At 39.4% G+C, this 21,837-nt stretch overlaps 2 protein-coding genes across 16 annotated transcripts in view; one reads left to right on the top strand and one right to left on the bottom strand.

Moving 5' to 3' along the window:
• BBS9 (Bardet-Biedl syndrome 9) overlaps positions 1-13,345 on the bottom strand; it is a 432,422-nt gene extending 419,077 nt beyond the window's left edge. For 9 of the 14 annotated variants that reach the window (XM_077811045.1, XM_077811050.1, XM_077811043.1 and 6 more), the window contains exons 1-5: positions 12,990-13,345; positions 10,720-10,842; positions 8,059-8,209; positions 6,757-6,821; positions 4,383-4,496 (exon numbers count right to left, since the gene is read on the bottom strand). In XM_077811045.1, the coding sequence (XP_077667171.1) occupies positions 4,383-4,496; positions 6,757-6,821; positions 8,059-8,209; positions 10,720-10,831 (442 nt within the window). In that variant the 5' untranslated portion in view covers positions 10,832-10,842; positions 12,990-13,345. Of the gene's footprint in view, positions 1-4,382; positions 4,497-6,756; positions 6,822-8,058; positions 8,210-10,464; positions 10,549-10,719; positions 10,844-12,989 lie in introns of those variants that run through there. The other 5 variants (XM_077811042.1, XM_077811048.1, XM_077811047.1 and 2 more) reach the window with 5 other exon arrangements.
• Positions 13,346-13,466: 121 nt separating this feature from the next.
• Positions 13,467-21,837, top strand: part of NT5C3A (5'-nucleotidase, cytosolic IIIA) — a 35,813-nt gene continuing 27,442 nt past the window's right edge. The window contains exon 1 of one of the 2 annotated variants that reach the window (XM_077811054.1): positions 13,467-13,897. In XM_077811054.1, coding sequence (XP_077667180.1) covers positions 13,760-13,897 — 138 coding nt within the window. In that variant the 5' untranslated portion in view covers positions 13,467-13,759. The remainder of the gene's footprint in view (positions 13,898-21,837) is intronic. The other variant, XM_077811056.1, reaches the window with a different exon arrangement.

The raw sequence follows: 21,837 nt of genomic DNA on the forward strand, positions 1-21,837 counted from the left end.
TTGGATTCAAATTATGCAGCACTGCAGTAGAATCGGTGCAATATCTATTTATTTTCAAATTCAATTTCATTTCAATTTACTCTCCCTAACATTTCCAAGATGCTGAAAAATTTTCCTTAAATACATAGCCACACTGTTAATGGTGTCAGCTCTGACAGGGCATTTAGGTGCTAAAAGCCACAAGTAGGTGTGGCAAGTCATTTTGGTTTTTGGTGAGCAGGAGCCTGTTGAAGCTCTTTGGCTTTCTTGGGAAGGGATGAATTTAATCCTTCACTTCACCTTTGTGGGCAGAGGTAAGGTTACAATTTTGGAGGAGATGGAGGACTTCTTCATTCTTCACCCAAGCAAGACTTAATGGCAACCTGCAATATCACATACACACACTAATTTCTGGCACTACAAACCATAACGGGATTTTTCAGTTTAATGATTCTCCTAAAATGACTGGAACCGAAATAACTAACAATACTGACATTTAAATTATTCTTCTTAGAATTCAGACTGAACACCACACTAACAGTCCTGGGAGCCACTTTCAGAGATATTATTTAAAGTTGCTGGTAGAGTTAGGCAGAAATCACTGCATCAGTTTATACTGAAGATTATACTTGCAACCAAAAAGGTGAGAGGCAGGTAAGGTGTGGGTAAAATGAAAGCTTAGTTTCCGGAGCAGAAGTCTAGCCAAATCTGCAACAGTTTCCCCCCTCCCCGCCAACGGTTTTTCAGTAAGTGAAAGTCAAAAATTCACCTCCTCCCCTTTTCTACAAAAACCCCATAAACCATGAAAAACATTTGGTTTTAGTCAATAAAATACTTTCTGCGGAGCAGGTTTTCAGCAAAAGTATTTTTGTATTTTCCACACCTCATTAAGGTCTTACAGTAAATGCACCTGTAGAACCAGACCATCGGAAGTAGTGTTATAAAAGTGTAGCAAAACCACTGACTGTAACCAGAGGACCATCTAGTGGTGGTTGGGCCACATCTCATGCCTTTCCCATTGTGCTGTAGCTATTTAAGGCAAATATAAATATACACTGCTGTTCCTTAGAAATAAATCATCAATTTGTAGAGGGGCAACTGTGGCAGCTTCTTGAGTCTGCAGAGTTCCGAAAGCTTGATTCTTTGGGCGACAGGCCTGGGTATGAGACAGAAACTAAAGTGGTTGCATTAATTGATTCACTGCTCCTAGGAATGAATGAAGACAAAATGTGTCCAAGCAGACTTAGATTAGTCAGCAGCTTTTGATAACAATACTAAAGTTTTGTTAACTCACTAGTAGATCCTGGTAGGAATGGATAAAGTTGTTGTTGAATGACTCCATTCTTATACCCAGAGGACAGTCATGGGCAATATTTCCTCTGTCCCAGGAGTTCTCTCCTACAGCATAACACAAGAGTCCCCACCACTGTTACCCCACCAATTCCACATGTATATGTGGCTGACAGCATCAGTAAAGAAACATGGGCTGTACGGCATTCAATATAACTTACTTCTCCAACACATCTCACCGAGCCAGATCAACACAATAAATAATCCAATGTTACAATGAGTTTGAGGCTTGGACAAAGGCTAGCTGACTGCAACTTAGTCCAGACAAGACAGAGATAAAGTTCGTAGGTTGGGGGAAGAAGCCAGAGAGTTGGTAAAGCTTTTATTGGTGCTCATAACTGAAAGAGAGTCAATGCTATTTGTAAAAGCATATAATCAAAGTTTATTATTAGAGACTGACTTCTCTTGGAAGCCCAGCTAGTAGCGGTTGCCTGGAGCATATTTTCCCCCCACCTGGCAAGGTAAGTCATGCCTTTTCACTCTGATGTGGACCTTACCACACTTATCCGTATCTTTGTGACTTTGAGACACTTTCCTGTAAAGTGTTCTTTGTGACACAACACTTTGAGAACATGCAGAAAGTGAAGTTCACACAAAATGTGGTGGACCACTTATTACACAGAAAGAAAAGGAGTACTTGTGGCACCTTAGAGACTAACAAATTTATTTGAGCATAAGCTTTCGTGAGCTACAGCTCACTTCATCGGATGCATTCAGTGGAAAATACAGTGGGGAGATTTATATACATAGAGAACATGAAACAATGGGTGTTACCATACACACTGTAAGGAGAGTGATCACTTAAGGTGAGATATTACGAGCAGGGGAGAGGGGAGGGGAGAACCTTTTGTAGTGTGTCAACTGCTGGAAATGGCCCACCTTGATTATCACTACAAAAGGTGTCCCGTTCTCCTCCCCCTCCCCCTCTTCCCCCCCCCCTCCCCGCTCCTGCTGGTAATAGCTCACCTTAAGTGATCACTCTCTTTACTTGTGTATGGTAACACCCATTGTTTCATGTTCTCTATGTATATAAATCTCCCCACTGTATTTTCCACTGAATGCATCCAATGAAGTGAGCTGTAGCTCACGAAAGCCTATGCTCAAATAAATTTGTTAGTCTCTAAGGTGCCACAAGTACTCCTTTTTTTTCTGCGAAGACAGACTAACACGGCTGCTACTCTGAAACCTGTCTTTATTACACAGAGTTTCACACTGGCAGCACATTATGCCGGTGCTCCACAACTTGTATTAGCTACCAATCGGAATACAAGATAATGATTTCAAACCACCTGTTATTTTGACACTGCCTCTTTCTTGGGGTCACTCTACCACAACTGCCATCAGTAGAGAAGCTTGAGTTGGAGTTCCCCACTAAAAGGGAGAAAGTGGTTGGCAGTGCCCTGCAGAAGGGGTCTTCCACTTTGAAATTCTGATCAAACAAGTTGGGGCGTGAGCTCAAATTTGTCAACTTTCTAGACATACAGGAAAGTGCCTTTTTTTGGGGTGGGGGGGTCCTCTCAAGGAGAGGACTGGAGAGGTTTGGGCTCATTTTACTCATGAATATTTCTGTCTGCCCTTAACAATGTATTGTTATTTGTGTTGTGTGTTTTTATTTTATGGAATGGATGACTAGACACTCAATAGTCATCTAGAAAAATTTATGTATACAACCTCAAGTTAGGAACCACAATTTGTTTAGTTTCAATTCTTTTTATTTTCATCCTATAATTCACAGTACCTTTCATTCAGGGGAAAATATAGGAGCCCTCTAGTGGTTAAACACATGTATATTTACATAAAGTCAGATTTTGATACCCCCTACTCAAAATGAGTAGCATTAACTTCACAAATAGTCAAATTGATTTCTGAAAATAATGGTTCAGTAAGGCCCCCAAACCTGCAAACACTTACATATGTGCATAAATAAAGCATGTGCAAAAAAGTATTTCCAGGATAACAGGAGCAAAGCATTTAAAATTTGGCTGCAGAAGTTAACTGAAGACTGTAATATACTGAACAACAAGATGTCAGCTTAACATTTCAAAGGATAACATTACATAGACTTTCTTTTAAAAAAGATTTAATAGGGCAGATGGAACAGAAAGGGGAAAAGCCAAAAACAAACACACACACACATAGCAGTCCGGAGAGTAAAGAGGACTACTCTATTTTCATTGTCCAATCTCGGCAAAATGCATAGCATGACTTAAATGTATTAAAACAAGAGACATTTTCAACATCTGAATTATTACAAGGAAAGAAAATTTGGGTTTTATTTGTTTTTTAATATAGTTTTAACATAAGTGTCCTTATGAGCCAACATCCTTATTTCAACACTTGACCTTTAATCACCCTAGTATACTCTGTATTTAACTTTCTTATTTTAGGTTCACTGATGTGTTAAAAACAAAAGCAAAACAAATGACACTTCCTAACTGTTCTCATCCCAACTACTAATCTAAAGATGGCAGCACCACAAAAACTCCCAAAACAGAAGCTTACTAGCATTTTCAGAAGAGGCCCAGGACTGAATGAGCATCAAAATGAACTATTCTTGAGGCCCTACTTAATTTGCAATATTGAAAATCTTGCAATATTAGGCTTCCACTACAATTTTATCAGCTGCCTGGGGGGTTCTGCTGTCAGCCGGAGCCCCAGGCATTAATGACCATAATATTGTTGCAGCAAAATGTCCTGTTATCAAAAAAAAAATTAGTAGGCGTAACATAATACTTGAGTGTTTATATTGTTCCAGAAAATTTCTCTTAAACAAATAGGTCTTTTCTGGCTTTTTCAAATTACCACAATTAATAAAGGTCTATTATTACTTTTCAGCTATTTTCCATGTCTTGTCCGCAACTCAGCCACAATTATTTGACAATCATTCCGCAATTGAAGTAGGGCTTTAAGTATTCTTCGATTCCTAGACATTCCCTGCTAAATGTAACATAGCCCCAAAGTGGGAAAGCTTGCATATGCCACAAGCCCACGTTGTTCTTGATCAATAAATAAACTTTAATCCACAGGCTAAAATTCACTTAGAACTAATTTACCTTTCACACCACCAAATGGTCCATAAGTCATGTTGCAGGCTGTTCTCTGAAGATTGTGTTCATACATAAGTTTGATCTGATACTGGTTCCCATGTTCCACATTTCCCAAAGTTCCTATGAAAAAACAAGGAACAATATAGATGTCTAATTTTTAACTTGTGGTTCACATGAAGGAAAAACAGGAACTTTTTTAGATTATTTAAGAACATTATATGCTGAGGCCTTATCTATTATTAGTTGCTTTGGTATGGGTCTGAGGGTTGACAATGATATATTTTTAGGAAAGTGGCAAACGTGTTTATTATTTGTACATCAGCAGTACCTACAGGCCAAAACCAGGAGTGGAGTTCCATTATACTAAGCACTGTATAAAACAAAATAAGAGACAGTGCCTGCCCTGAAGAAGACTATTTGAGCAAAGGACTCTCACATCTTTCCACAGTATATGGTTCAGCCATGTAATCAGAATCAATTTACTCACCCAAAGAAGGCAAAACAAAATGTTTTGCATTATGATTCTGCAGTTCTAGGATCCAACAAACAAAGTATGTCTCGCAATTTGTTTCAGCCAAAACGTCTTAATCTCCTTAAGAGAGACTCTAAATTACGCCACATCAGCTCTTGACTCTGTTTTTGCAGTATGTTTCTAATGGTTGACAGAAAACTGATAATTACCCAAGTAGTAACTCAGTGTAGTGCTGGATGCTGCAGATGCCATATACATATTGTGTTAATCCCCAGACATGATAACTTCAAGCTCCTGCAGATAGATGCCTGGAGATATTTCAGAAGTATATAATCTACAAGAGCTTGAAGTTGGTATCTTTGGGGAATTAATAAAATTTGAAAAAAAATTACACTGTCAAAATTTGGAAAATCTCTTAAGAACCAGAATAGTAAATTTAGAACTGTGGTTGATGCAATGCTCAACAATGTAAGGACAATGTAATCTAAAATGGACCTTAGCATCATTTGAAGTGCCTATATTCCATGCTGCATCATCTAAACTGAATCCAACCATTGTTGATTTGAGCTTTTCTGCCTTGAGCCCTGCAGCTCCAAAAGTTTCCTCCCACCCCATTTTATACTATTAGCTGCCCCAGAACCCAGCTCTCCTACATCAACAAAGTGAGCACAAAGTTTCCAATAGTGAACAAACCTGTACACCATCACTTGTTCAGCTACAGACTACCTGACAGTGGATCCATCAGTAAGAACAGTAATAAACCTAACTTTCTGTAATCCTTTGTGAGATGTTAATATAGTCTGGTTAAGATTAAGGAGGATCCTTTTGGCCTACAAATTGGGGATTATTTCAAAAATCTCTAAAACTGAAGTCATGTTTAGCAACTATGTAAGAAATGTTGAAAAATGAGGCAAATTCATCATGTTCCAGTTTATGCAGAACTCCAGCAAAAGAAGTTTCTTTTGTTTTGTGCATCTTAGAGATCCAAGAATTCAGTTTCATATTTGATTACGTACTGCAAACAATACAGCTGCATCAGTTCTGTCACATTCAGACCTTCTACACACTAAAGGAGGGGAAGAATAAGCAGGTTTACCCTTTCATTTTGCTATTCTGGCCTCCTTGCCTTCACTAATTCATCTTCCCTAGAGCCTTTCTTATTTTAAAGCAAGTATCAAGCATTTAATGTTTAATAAAATTTAGTTCATTTTCTAAAACAATTATATTTACAGGGCATCTTTATCTGCCAACAGTTTGTTCATTAGAGCTCTGTGCATCAGCTTCTGTACTCAAAGTTGTAACATAAGAAGCTTTTATTGACAAACACACACTACCATTGACACACTTCTGTTGACAAACACACATATTTGCTTTTCCATGCACAAGTTTAATATTAATCTTCCACATGCGCTCTAAAATAATCCTCTGAATGGTAAAGCTAGTTACAAAGCTCAGAACGTGCCAAATGGTTCAGCAGCAGAGCTACTGCTTCCACAAGGTAGATCTGCAATATCACTCTTCAAGCAAAGGAGAACTTGGAATGTTGCAGAGGTAACACTAGTGCTTCTCTTCAAAGAGCGCAGTCTACATAACTACAACTCATTATTGCCTTGGCACAGAACAATTCAGCACACTCAGAGCAAGCTGCCTGCTCTCTATTAGCCAGAGGGTACATTTTATACATAATTGCTACTGTATGACAAAGAAGGACCAAAAGTGTGTAAGAGAAGAAACATCAGTCCAGAATGTTGAGAGTCCTTCAAATACTTTGATTGTGACTTTGTACTGTCAGTACCAGAGAAACTTCTCACTACATATGCCTAGTCAGACCAGATAGCTAAACTGATCAATAGCACACAAAAAAGGCAGACAGAGAGATAGACAGCTATTCTGGGCAGTATTTTTTACCTGAGACAGCATACACACACAGTTTTCTGCAATGCAGTACAGCCAGATGAAGTAGTTCAGTACCACTGACAATGAGGGGGGTGGGGGGGGGGAGAAAAAAAAAGGAGAAAATTTGCAAGTGAGTTTCCAGTAAACTGCAGCACTGAGGGCCTAATCTAGGACACACTAAAGTCAATGTAAAGCCTCCTGGTGGACTTCCCTGTGCTTTGGATCAGGCCCCCATATTCTCAAATGTTAATTACCAGCCAAATAAAATATTGTGCAACTAAACTATCTCTCAGAATTAAAACATCTGAAATTATATTTGACAGCTAATAGTTGTTAAGTTCTCAGTAGATCCTTAAGAGACATTTTGCAGATGTGAGCACATGAAGCAAGCAAGCTTTTTCTGATTCAGCGTGATCCTGTTATCTAACAAGCTAGTACTAATACTTCCAGTGAGAGTAATAGTAGGGGGCAAATGTGTGATTGTCACTTTAGATGAGCATCATTTGATAGATATGGATACTACTTTACAGTTTGTATGAGACACAGTTACTAACAGTAGACTGAATTAGTTAATCTACAATACAAAATTAAATACTCATTATACTAAGATAGTCACAATATTTTGTATTCTGTGCCCATCCTCGATACACAAACAATCTCATTTACTGCAAAGAAAAGAGCTCTTGCACTATAATAAAATAATTAATAATAAATAATTAAAAAGTAATAATAATAGCAGCAGCAGCCACCTTTGGCTAGTTCCGATACCATAAGACATTGCTGCATCTGTGCAGTACCTTCAAGAACACCCAATTAAGAAATGAATGGTGTTAAGAACAGAGACAGGCATTACTCTTAAATTGGCTTATAATAAATAAAATAGCTTGCAAAGCAACATGGCTGCTGCATACTTAGTAGACAAGTACTTTTTTAAAGAAGCACAGCAATGTTTATATGCAGCATCAGAACACAAGTAGAGGACATTTGGGGATTTTAATATAACCTAGACTAAGACTTTACCTTAATGAGCATAAACATTTTTTTCCATTTATGCTCTATACTATATAAATCAATAAGCAGATGAAATGCATAATTCAGAGTTCATGATTTTTTTTTTAAATGGCTGTAAGAGTCAAACACTGCAGTGCCAAGAAGTAGATGTTGATTCAAATGAGATAGCTCAAACCAAACCCCCGGCACATTACAAAATTGATCTAGATGGTCTTTAGGGAGGCAAGTTAGCTACTATGACAAATTAGCCTAAAGCCTCCTAATTAGTGTAATCATTATCAGCAACATGGACTGTTTACTTACGAAACAAATTTTCCTACTTCCACCTGGAGTATTGAATCTCGCAGTTGCACTTCCAGGAGCAAATCTTCAGCTTGCATTCCATCTCCAGGTTTGACAGGGTGAGGATTAAAGATTCGAAGATATCCAATATAGCTGCCAACAATTATTTTATCTGCAGAAAAATGTCCAACAAAAGGAAAATTAAAAATAGAGAAATAAATGTTCTGCATATGTGCTTAAAAGTGTACCCCTAAAATGATGGGATGTTTACACATAATTATGCTGATGTTCTGCATCCTAAATACCGAACTGACTTAAATATTTCAACAGTGAGAACGAGGAAGCGATAGTTCTCAAACTCCAGTCCAGTCTCCAAAATCCACTCTCTGAGTGTAGCCAGTACCTCCAAATGTTCAGTTCTCAAGTCTTAGAGATTTGGCAACGCTCTTCTCACCAAACAAGCAGCAGAATGTTGACTTTTAAAAATCTGGTAACAACAATGTTATAGGTGCTATCCAGATGAGAAATTGAAGTCTGGTTATTATTTTTTCAGGTCAATGTATCAAAAACGTAGAATGGGCCAAATTTAGGCTTGACATAAGTGGGTGAAACTCCCATTGACTTTAAAAAAGAAAAAAGGAGTACTTGTGGCACCTTAGAGACTAACAAATTTATTTGAGCATAAGCTTTCATGAGCTACAGCTCACTTCATCGGATGCATTCAGTGGAAAATACAGTGGGGAGATTTATATACACAGAGAACATGAAACAATGGGTGTTACCATACACACTGTAACGAGAGTGATCACTTAAGGTGAGCTATTACCAGCAGGAGAGTGGGGGGGAGGGGGGGAATAGTGGATTTGGTTCAGGATTCCTATAGTAATAATATTTATTATGAAATAGTATTCAATAAAAGTCAGAAAAGATTCTTAAGAAACACAAATCTGAAGTAAGTAAACAAAAATGATTACAGAAAGCCCCCTGTGCCTCAGGAGATCAGTTCTGCTCACAACCTCCAGAGATGACACTAACATTTATCTCCTCCAGACATCTATCTGCATCTGAGATGTACCAATAAATCCTGTCCATAAGTCACATGGACATACTCATAATATAAAAGACCTGACTGTTTCAGAGTGGAGGCAGCCAAGGTTTACCAGGCTTTTAGCCATTTGGAACAGTTTCACAGGACCCCATTTCACACAGGTGGAGAAGCAGGCAGCTATCTTCACCTCTACTGTAGCAAACAACATTCATGCTGCAATTCATTCAACTCAGAGCATGACCTCTGCCCCTTGCACTCTAATCTCTACCTCATCCATTTCTGTCACAATTTATCTGTATATCACACTGACAGATGAAGATGTAGTCATGAAGACATTTGTATGTCCCTTAGCTCCCTAAAGCTACCTCATTTACACGTTCTTTACAAAATATTTTTCTTACATTTGATAAACTTGCCTAAAGAGGGATTTTTTTTTCCTTCATCCAGATGGGCAGGCAGTCAAGTTTACCTCTTATTTTATTTACTTTTGATCAAATTCCATACCAAAGGGTACCCCATCAAGTGCTCTGGCCACCCATAACATATTTACAGACAACGGAACATAGTAAATGCAAAGTAAAACGATTGACCAAAGCAGCAATACTTCTTCCTCCCACCTTAGCACTATTGAATATCCAGTAATATGACCTATACAGTTTAAGCTCTTCTCCCCCAGCAACAGCACTTTCCCACTAGACGGAAATTCCACCTTCAATTGCCTCAGCTAATACCTGCTCAGAAAGATGATTTTTTGGGCATGCTACCAAACCTAACAAATTCCAGCTATTTCAAGACATTTCAAAGGAATAACCAAAATAAATTGGTTAGTCTCTAAGGTACCACAAGTACTCCTTTTCTTTTTGCGAATACAGACTAACACGGCTGCTACTCTGAAACCAAAGGAAAGGAGAACACTCTGTCAGCAGCTCCCTTTTTCTTTTTTTTGAAAGAACAACTGCGGGGGGGCAGGGGAATCAAGCGCAAGGACTTTCTGATTACAACTGCAGCAGAATGGCACAGAAAGGCAGTCTCAGGTAAGCAGATCCCAAAACATTTAGGGATTTATAGGTCAAAACTAACACTTTAAAACTCTTGGTAGCAGGTCCCAAACGCAACCCTAGCTACTTCAAACCCAAGCTGACATCAAACATAACCTCTCATGGTTGAGCTAGCACTAGCTTCATTAAACTAGCAGTTACTTTCTTGAATTTTCCACCAAAAGATGCCCAAAACTGTATTTTGCAATTATACTTGATAAGTGTTTTTCCCCTTCAAGTGTATGGCAATGTTTTCAACAATTCTTTAATACTGTACACACACTGAGGTAATATTAAAAATATGAAAATGGTGCCACATACTTGTGAAAAAATGCCACTTACATGTTCCAGGCTCTAGCAGGGTTTCTTGAAAGCAATGACATCATATAAAATGAAATGATGCATTCTAGAATATCTAAGTGAAGTCTGAAAACACAAAGAAAAGGGGCAGGGGACAAAGTGTAGTAGTATATGCCGAATGCCTCCTACTTCATCTCGTTAATAAGCATTTAGCACATGTTGCTGGAGTCAATAAAATTTTCAGGCATGTTTATGTCACCTTTAAAATCTGAAGGCCAACTCAGAATTTCTGTTTACCTTGTCCACTGCCGCTGTTGTCAACATCAGCTACACATAAACACCCTTGATCAAATTCTTCTTTTTCTCCAAGAGCTGTTGACCACCAATCTCGGGCTTTAAATAAAGACATTCTCCTTCACGCTAAAAGGAAACAGACTCTGGGGTAAAATCCATACTTTTCATATCAAGTTATACAGATCATGTTAGCTTTTCTAGGAAGCACAGTAACCTAAACTATTTTTGCTTTGATTCCACATCAGATCAGCACAAAAACAAATTAAATCAGGAATTCTAAATATTTGTGAGGTGATGTCCCTGTGGAACTCGTTGGCAGGGAATGTTGTGAAGGCCAAAAAAAACTGTAAGTAGGTTCAAAAAAGAATTAGAAAAGTTCATGGAGGATAGGTCAATCAATGGCTATTAGCCAAAATGGTCAGGGTTGCAACCCCATGCTCTAGGTGTCCCTAAGCACCTGACTGCCAGTTGTCAGGACTGGACCACAGTGGGATAGATCACTTGGTAATTGCCCTGTTCTGCTCATTCCCTTTGAAGCATCTGACACTGGCCATTGTCAGAAGACAGGCTACTGGGCTAGACAAACCATTGGTCTGACCCAATATGGCCATTCTTATGTTCTTATATCATCATATACTTTTCAAAGGTATACAAATGGAGCATATTTTTCAGAAACAACATTAGTTTGTACAAGATTCATAAGTTAATAATAATTAACAGCATATTATCGAAACTTAAGGTGGGAGATGGGGAGTCCACACAAAATCCAACAAGCAAAATTTAAAAAAAAAAAAAAAAAAAAAAACCACTTGGTAGGTATAAAAGTTCTGTTAGGTCTATTGTTGGGCCTTCAATCACACAGCTTAAAAACACTATGAAATGGATCAAGCCATAAATGATTTTACTGTCTTTGCAGGGCTCCTTGTACCTGACTATATCACAGAACCCATTTCAGGACCTGGACATCACTAACAAAAGACATTTCTCAGTCAAATACAAGAACAATTTTCAATTGTCAATACAATTTTCCAAAAAGCGCTCTTGAAAATTAATCTAAGCAGACTCCTTGCATTATTCTAGCACCTTTTATATGTCAAAGAATTATCCTTGCAGCTGCTTGGCAAGGTAGCTGTCCCTTTAAAAGAGTACCAGCCTAACACCATACAGGAGAGGGGATCTTTCCAAAGGAGGTTTCTCCTCTGATTCAAGGGATCAAAAGAATCATCAGCTTGGTCTAGTTTTCCTAAACAGCAGCTTATTTCTCAGAGCACACCAAGATAAAAACAAATCAGCATCAAGACCTCCACCGTATAATCGCGTTGAAGAAGATGCCCTCATTACATGAGTGAGGGACTCTGTCCAATAGTAGAAAAGCCGATTTGTGCCCTACCCCTGCTGTTATCTTGGGTGGAGGGGTGGGGAGGGGGTGGAAGAGACTGGAGAGAGGATAACTTTCGTAGGCAGTGTGATATTTATAAGATTGCCATTGTTTAAATCCATATGTTGTCTTTTTAAAGCTTGATTGAATCCCAATAATTAGATTTAGTTACACACCATGCAGAATACACAACAATTCTTGAATTATTTCTTAACTTTTTTTAGTATTTATTTTCACTTATTTTTTGGTTTGTTTTTTAAAAAAGAACTGCTATGATGCCTGTTGCCTTGGCACTCAAGCATTGTTGTTTGTATTTTTCTAATTAGAATAAATAAAACTAACACCATGCTAACCAAAACAGCCAACCTAAGGCCTGTTGCCTGTAGGGAGGGTATAAAGATCCAAAATATAAACTATTTAACGACTAGCAACAAAACACATACAAACCTTTAACTAAACTAGATAAACTTCTACTTTACATAAATCAACATTCATACAAAAGTACTACAGGGCATTTTACAGGGTTAATAACGCAGTCATGGGAGAGAGCAGAAGATGGGGATTAAATAGGATGATCTGGGAATTATTTTCCCCTAATGCCCTACTGACATCTTTTGATTATTGCCTCTGCTTCTCCTCACTGTAAGGTGAGTAGAGAATTTCTGAGCGAAAATAACAGGGAAAATATAAGCACCACTTTATATTTTCCATAGATATGGGAAGGGGTGACACTACACAGGGCTCCTCCATCTCCAGCACCCAGCCAGTGCAGAACCCGTACGTTTGCGAGCGTGGGCTTCGTCCACTCTAGTTTTAAAGCTCCCAAGCGAGAGGGCTGCAAGTTTCCAGGCACTGCACAAACCATTGCCTTGCATGAGACAACCGGGCTACTCACCAGACCCGTCCAAGCAGGGGCCTCTGCACCCCCAAGTACCTGTCCTGGAAACTGACCAGCAACCACGGCGGAGGAGGCGTCTACATTAGGGGTGTGCGCGAGCAGAGAGGTGCGGGTTCCTCCCAAGCTCCGGCCCTGGGGCTCAGCGGGTCCCCGAGGACGGAAATCAACAGGCGCCAGCCGGTTCAGCCCTCCCCGCTCGCAGCCCTGCCGACGGGACAGGGTGCGGGGTGGAGGAGGGAGAGCCGCTGCTCAGGGAGAGGCTGCAGGCGGCACCAGCTGCCCCGCTCCGCCAGCCGCAGCGGCCATCTTCGCGCCCGTTGTCATAGCACTTTAACAACCAACCCAGCTCCCTGAGAGCGGGGACCGGAAGCGGAAAAGGTGTCTGCCCCGGAGCGTCCCGGGAGATGTAGTTTGGAAAACACGAGAGTGGCCCTGATAGGGCGGGTGGGGTTGTACGATTTCCTGAGGGAGGGGAGAGCAGCTCCCCTCTTCCGAAAGCAGCCAGCCCCGGAGCCATTTCAGCTGCATTTCTCTTTTGACGTATGGAGAAAACGACGCAGTATGGAAGCGCCACAACCTGCCAGGGGGGAAGAGGGAGGCTGATAAAACTCCCCCTCTGAATGGTCTTTCCCAACGTCGTCCCCTCCTTCCCTCCTGCGTGGTAGCGTCGGGATCTCTCGGCCTCTGCCGCTCGCGGGCCCCGGTGTTGCTGTCGGGGGGACACCGAGACTTCCCAGCCCACCCTCCCCGCAGAGGGGGGAGCCGCCATGGATCGGACCGCGGTGGCCAAAATGGGAGCGGTGGCCAGCGCCAGCGTGTGCGCCCTGGTGGGGGGAGTCGTCCTGGCCCAGTACCTCTTCACCATGAAGAAGAAGACAGGCAGGAAGACCAAGATCATCGAGATGGTAGGTCCCAGCGGGACCGCGCGTCGCCCCGGACACCCTCCTGCCCCCAGCCCGGGGCCTGGGAGGGCTCCTACCCCCAGAGCTTGGGCTTGTCCGTCCTGACAGCCGCCTGAGCCCCCACGTGCCGCTGGCCGTCTGTTTCGGGCAGCTTCAAAGCCTGCTCGCCCTGAGTCTGTGGGGAGGGGGAGGAGGAGTCCAAATCCATCCCTCGGTACGTCTACATAGGCAGGTGTGTGGGGATTAAAGTCCTTCTAGATTCACGCTGGCGTGACAGGATCTGCTGGAATCCGCCGCTGGGCTCTGAGGCGCTGATGTGAGAACATCAGACTAGGAGGGGTTTTTGTGGTTTGCTTGTTTGCAAACTGGTCGCCAGGAGTGCTGGAAGAGTTTGTATAGTGAGGGTGTGGAGAGCCATTGAACCAAACTGCAAATGCTGTGTATGCTGGAAACCACTTCAAGCCTGGGAGTTGCGGCAGCTCCCCTAGTTCCCGCACCTAGGCTGGTTGCAGTTTTACAATGGAGTTGGTTGGGTGAGACGAAAAATGAGGGAGCGGCGAATGGAATGCTTGTGAAAGGCGTCCGCTCAACAGCTCTGCAAAGTGTAATGCAAAACTGGTACAAATAAGTGTATTATCCATGCAAGCTTCATCCATACTGCATCAGGCTCGTTCTGGAGTAGCCAGCTCCAGTAACTGTCATTTGCTGCCCATGGCATATTTAGTAACTAGCCTTTTTACAGAGGCACTTGACAAAAGTACCAGTTGTTAAGGTGGTTTTTGTGATATGGACACTTGTCCAGTAAGAACTGGACTGAGACCACCAACTTATTTCACACCAGCCCTGTATGATGTATCAGGGGACTGCTGCCACTAGATTCGATTTAAGGCCTAGATTTTTATAATTATTCATACATAATTGGTTCTAACAGATACCACAATTGTACATGCAAATAGTAAAATGTTCAGCTGTTCATTTGACTGTGCAATTACTCCCACCTGTATGTACAAATCACATGTTTATCAAAACATGAATCCCAGCAAAAATCCACTGTGTGCTATCACTAATCTCCATGAACCATCTCATTTCCCCCCCCCCCCCGCCCCAGTGAAAAATCTTTACATGCCACGTGCAATGTATAGAAAGTATGGGGTTTTGTTTTGTATGGTTTTGGTTTCCTGTTACAGCTGCTTGTGGAGGTATGGAAGTTGAGGTTTGTAGCTTCAGATAGCTCTACTTTCCTAAAATATTTGGAAAGAGGGTAGGAGGATTTAAATAAGGCTTTGTAAAATGTGCTATTGACACCGTAAATTAAAATTAATAAACTAAATTATAAATGCTATTTTTCTTAAATGTTGTTACTGGTAGCTTATCTTTGTTTATTGCTTATAGCAGTTTTGTAAAATTCAAACTACTGAAAATTAAGGCCCTGAACCCACAAACACTTAAGCAGGTACATAACTTTTCTTACATAAATAGTCACATTGACTTCAATTGGACTGTGATTAAAGTTAAGCATGTTCCTAAGTATCAGTGGCTAAAATAGTTTTTTTTTTTTCCCTTTAAATCTTTGCTGTTGGGTTATGTCTTTACAGGGGGGCGCATAGTTTTTAATTACATCTACTAACTAATGTGAAAACCACAGACTCCCTTGTCTTCACTAAGACTTTACTTTGAGTTAGCTAACTCAGGTTAAGAACACTCCTTTTCTTTGTTTTTTGCTTATCACTTTTGTTTGTAAGTGTTTGAAGGAAAACATAAGTTTCTGGAATGTTAGAATTAGAGTTTTGCAAATGAATTGATTAGAAGAGGGCAAGTGAGGTGGTCAGAGATGCAAAATAACTGCAGTTCATTCCATGGCTGCAGAGATAAAGGAGTGTATTCCATGGATATGAATAATGAGTATATGTGAAGTATAAAAAGTGTTGAGGTATTTAAAATAAGGGGGGGAAAAAAGAAAAAAGGTAACACTACTTTTTTGGGAAGAGTTGTGTTAGCTGTCAATTGTGGCGAAACAAAGTAATTCTGCCCCAAAGAATACAGGTCTTCCCAAATGAGTGGCAATAATGTTATACCGCACTACCATATATTTTGTTTATGCTATTCAGTGTTTCTCCTTTTGTATTCTGTTGTGGGTTTTAGTCTCTGCTTTTTTATATTTGATGTACATAAGTTACTATGGGAAACAATGATGTCACATTAGTGTGAGGGGAGCTTGAAGACCTCCATCAGTGCAGGATGAAATCAATCTATTTCATTCTGTTTGAAATAAGGAATGTATAATACTTCACACTTACATAACATCTACCCTTCAAGCATCTCAAACTTAATTACAAAGATTCATGAGGCTTCCCAACACTCCTTGAGGTAAATAAGCATTGTTCTATCAATTTTATAAATAGGTAAACTGAGGTGCAGTGGTTAAATCACTTGTCCAATGTGAGTGGCAATCAAGAAAAAGAATGTGGGAGTCCTGCCTCCTACTCTCCTGCAGTAGCCAGTAGACACACTCCCTCTCCGATTAGCATGACCATGGCGTCAAGAGCATGGGAACTTTGAAAGATGTCCAATATGATGGTCCATTTGAGAGAAGGAGAATTTTGAAGGGGAAGATTCTGAGCCTGATGCAAGTAGTGATTTGGAGAATATCTCTTGAGGAGCTAATGTTGGACCCACTCATGCAGCAGTGACCCTTAAAACCCTCTCATTACTGGTAATAAGAGTATTAACAGAACGGTTTTTAAATGTTTTTCATTTCAGTATTAAACATGGTTTAGCTGGCCAGTGGAGACCAGGCACTACCATTTTATAAACTATGTTTTAGACTAGTGCATATCTAGAATAATCATTTTACTGTTTTGAATGATACATTCCCAAAGACATGCATAACTAAAACAAGTTGGCATTGCCTGAAGACTCTTCTAAGACCCGTGTGGAGTAGATAATTAGAAAATGGTTTGTAAAACCGGTCTATTCAGGCCAGGAAAAGCATATTTACACTATATGAGCATGAACTGTCTTTAAACATTTGTTCTCCTAACTGGCTTTTTCCACCCATTCTAGATGGGGTCCAACTAGGAGTTGAGACTTCAGACATTCTGTTTCTGTGGTCCAGAGTCCAAAATGCTCTTTTAGGCATTTTTGTCAAGTTCTAGAGACCTATGGGAGGAAAAATATGGCCTCAGAACAAAATGCCAGAGTTCTGGGTTTTTTTTGTAAAATAGGTACAAAACCTATTCATATTTTCTCAGATAGGACTTTCTTTACCACAGTCAACTGAAGAATCAGTTTGATCTTCTCTTTCTACAATAGAACTTAGTCCAGTCAAGAAATGAAATTGATTAAACTTTTTTGGTTCAATACCAGTTTTGAAGTACAGCTTCTTATAAAACCTGGAAGGGTTGATGAAATCACCATTACTGACCTATCTTCTTTGAAAATTGATTCCTCATAGTCTTAATAATTATCAATAAAATGTGCTAACATTTGCAATTTGAGCTCCAAATAGTAAAGGTCAGGATTCAGTGCATCCAGTAATGTGATTTTTTTTTTTTTTTTGAAAGAACGTTAGGGCAGCACTAACTCGTTACCAACACATTTTTGGTGAAAGAGATAGGAGGGTAGAAGATATGTCTGTAAAACAGTAAAATATTTTTTCAGTGATACTGTTCAATGTTCAATGATAATGTTAGTTTAAAAAAAAAAAAGGTTCTAGGCATGTACCACATCAGTTGAGATTTTTTTTGTTATTGCTAATTGCAGTTGCATTGTAATAAGTTACTCACTGGCTCCATTTTTCCTTGAATTATTCAGGTGATAATCTAATGCAGGAACTAAATTGAAATCTATCTCAATGCTTTTATGACTAGGTTTTATGAATGAAATGGATGTTGGTTGGTTTTGCTTTTTTAAATTTATGTTCAAATGATAGAAAGTAAATTTAAATAAGTAATTTTCTTTTCATGAAAATAAACATTATTTCTTGAATAAGCTTTAGGCAAAAAATTGCTGTGGCGAAACAGTCATTCTCTACAGTAGGCTTCCTCCCACCCCCCTTTTGATTTTTACCACTAGTTGTAACAATGAGAGTACTAGCGTAGACCAGCTGCCAGTGTTAAAATCAGTATGTCACCTAACTTTAAGCAGGTTCAGATCATGGTAGTTCGTCTGTACTAGAGCTACTGTCTGTGGAAGTGAACTGGTGATTGTAGGTGACATTGCTGTGGGGGAAGGTCTACTCCTTGTGGATTAAACAGTCAGTGGCTTTAAATGCACATGCAGTGTTTAAGGTACTTTAAAGTATCTGCTAGACTTTTAGTCTGAGAAGACCACTATTTCTAGAAATTGAGGTGCCAGCCTGTTGACATTTATAACTTTTATTCATTGCATGAGGAAGAATACATCAGCTTCCTCCCTGCATTGATTTGGTGCCTATGCTACTTGACTTGACCAGCATTTCAAATGCTTCAGATAGGAGTAGTATGTCTTTCAGATGTCTGACTCTTTACTGCTTCCTGTCCTGATACTCCACTCTAAGAAAAATAACTAGGCAGTTTTGGAGAAATCTCAGCTAAGCTGAAATGACGGGGAAGAGGGTATTATCAGTTTTCTTTACTGGATTCTGTGGTTTTTAATCAGTCAGAGGAAGATATTAATTTTTTAAAATGTAGGGTTTTCCTTTCACTAGCTGGCTTAGGTGCAGTGCACACAATAAAACAGCAGATGGTACCAACTTGAATTTTAAAACCTTATAATACACTGTATTAAACTAATATGACCACTTTCACTATATATATTTTATGGAGGTATACAACTTCTAAACCAAAAAAAATAAAACTTGTCATTAAAGAAATGTACGTTTCTTCCCCACATCTCTGCCAACTATGCAAAAGATATTTTTATATATTTGATGGTATACATCCTTGAGTAGAGGTTTTTAGATGCAAACTAAGTCCTAAAACATAGAATTTGAAATGTTAAATTTTGTTTTTTATAAACTGTAGGTTTTCCATGATGATTTGTCAGTTAACACTCACAGATGCATAAGGTTTGCAAATACATAGGGGAAAAAAAGAATTTTATTCTGTTTTATCAAGAATAAATAAAATTGAATCATTCTATTGTATTAAGTTATATAATTTCACTGGATAGAATTAAGCTGCAGAGAATTCATTCACTGGTTGATTTTAAAGATGAAAGGGACTATTATAAACTAATCTGGTCTCCTGTATAACACAGGCTAGAGAACCTCACCAAGTAAATGTTGCATCGATCTCATAACTTCTGTTGGAGCTATAACACATCTTTTAGAGAGATATATGTAGTCTGGATTTAAAGACTTCCAGTGATAGAAAACCACCACACCTCTAAGTAAATTGTTTGTGTTTAATTACTCTCACTTAAAAACTTGAACCTATTCTATTGAATTTTCATCCTGATCTCTTATCTCTCTCTTTCCATTTCACTAAGACCTTCTTGCCTGGGTTTTTCCACCTTCTTTAACAAGATAACATTAAAACTTGAAATACTTAGTTTTGAGGTGTTCAGGTAGATAAGCCAAACTTACAGCAGTAATTCCTGCTTTAATGTATTCACTTTAGTTCCTATTGAAGGTGATGGGTGGAGCTGTTGTTTTTATGTTGGAAAGAGAGAGTATTATTCAGTTTTCAAAGACAAATACGGATTTTGTAAAGGATGGACTGTACTCTGGAAATGTGGTGAATCAGAGTTATATAGTGAAGGAAGCTGTTTTCTGTAGGATCCCTACCTTGCTTATTGCAGAAGCTGGAAGGTATATGGTGAATGAACCCAGAGACTGCAGGAAGAGGAAAAAATGGTCTCATGCTTTTTTAAATTTTTTTATTTTATTTTATGGAGTTACTTTCTTAGATAGTTGGAAATGTCACGTGAATTGGATATCAAGTGGCAAAAAAAAGCCACTGACAAAGATGATATTACAAAAGAATCTAGAATGATGACTATTTACAATTATATTTCCAGCAATGTAAATTACAGCTAATCAGAGTGGAATAATGTGGTAAGAGTTCGGGTTTCCTCTGGTTTCAGTGAAGGTCCTGTTCATTTTTGGCACCAAGAGACACAGAGCTTCTGAGACTACATAGTAATAATAATGCACTTGGTTGTCCATGACCTATGTCTTGTCTGTTATGCTTAAACAGTAGCACTGTGAGGTAATACTTGGTAAGATCTGTTGAGCTTCACAAATACTGTTACTATGTGAATTTTGAAATGGTTCTTTGTAGAGCCTTTCCATGGTTTGGTGTAAGACTTCTTTGATAGTTCTAGTGTTTGTCAGCGTAACATATGTTTGGGTCTTGAACAAGGCCTGTTTTTCATCCCCCTTGTCTCTCTCCTTTCCTTCTTTGAATACTGACTTTTTGATCATTCACATACAACTTATCCCTGGAAAAGGGACTATATTAAATTGAAATTATTTGATATGATGTTATTGTATAATGGAATGGGTTGAGAACCAAAAAGAATTTATGCAACAGGGCTAATAGAGGCTTCGACTCCTGGATGGACACTGCACCCAGGCTGCCCGTTTGGAACTTTGGGGGATTTGAATTTGTAGGATCGCTGGCTGGCTCCTGGAGACAGGGAGCAGGTCAGCGAGCTAGATTGACCATGAAGGGAAGCACTGTGGGGCTCCGATAAGACTAGGCTTTCCCTCCCAGTCCCTGAGTAAGAAGTAGAAGGGTTACTGAAAGCTGTTGTTATGGTGAAATTATGTTTAATCTGGTTAAATAAAAGTTGAATGGTTTTTCCAACCCAGAAGTCGGTGGTATAGTCAATCAGTGGGTTTTGAAGAGATCTGCAGGGCCCTTGAAATAGGGTTAAGAGAAGCAGCCAGGATTGCCCAATATTTACAGGTGAGTGTTCTGAGGGGTAGAAATGCTGTTTTAGCAACCCGGAGACACTTGAGTTGAACAAGGTGTGTGCCTGGGAAGGACCAGTCATGTGACACCTGTTAAATTGTACCTCATCAAGAGTGCAATGGCTTTTCTTGATTTTGTTTAGTTCTGTCCTGGTAACTTTGCTATTTTCTCAAATGTTGGAAGCAGATCAGACTGAATTCCAATTCCCAGTCAAGCTCTAACTTATCGTTAAGGCTCTAGAGTGCAGTTCAAAGCAAGACATATCTTTACGCTTGCTTAAAAATACTAAAAATTAAGAGTATGCTCATAGTAAGCTACAATTCTGACACTATCCTTAACGCCTAACGATTATGCATACAAATAGACAATTCTTGCTGACCCGCACCCAGAGAACCTTAAATTAGTGATATCTGTGTTGTAGTCTTCTTTGGATATCATGGTTTTAAGCAGGAAAGGTGACAGAAAGAAATATGTGTCTTCTGCTTTTATGTATTCCAAGCTAAAAAACAGTTGGATAGTTAAAACTGTAAATATTTTATTAGTTTACAACATTTATTTCTTAAAAGCAAAAAATCCCTGTAGCACTTAATTATTTCTAGACTTTCTGGCATTTAAGATAGCTGAAGTAGCCGAGATATTCATATACAGTGAATGCCATAAAAATGTCTCTGTCCTTAACCCTGCTTCTTTTAATATTCTCCCTCCCTGTTACAAACATATTAGTTACCATTTAGCAACCTAAATATTAATTATTGTAATAATAAACTGCATTACTATGGTCAACTGTTTTGATATTTTCTGCACCCGTAATACCATTTTAAATGCAGATATAGGATAATCTCAGGCCTTTTGTTCAAATGGACTGGGGTCTTTCTGTTGAAGTTGAGCATGGAAAAATTGTCATAAAACTGGAGAGGAAGGAGGAGACCAGGCAGAATAGCAATTCAAGAGGCCCCTGTGCACTCCCTGCGTGATACAAAAGGCAAGCTCTATTTCAGTTCTGAATAGCTGGTTGCAGAGGGAGTGTTCAGAGGCAGAACAGAG

Source organism: Eretmochelys imbricata, chromosome 2 (assembly GCF_965152235.1).
Source record: "Eretmochelys imbricata isolate rEreImb1 chromosome 2, rEreImb1.hap1, whole genome shotgun sequence".
Lineage (NCBI taxonomy): Eukaryota > Metazoa > Chordata > Testudines > Cheloniidae > Eretmochelys > Eretmochelys imbricata.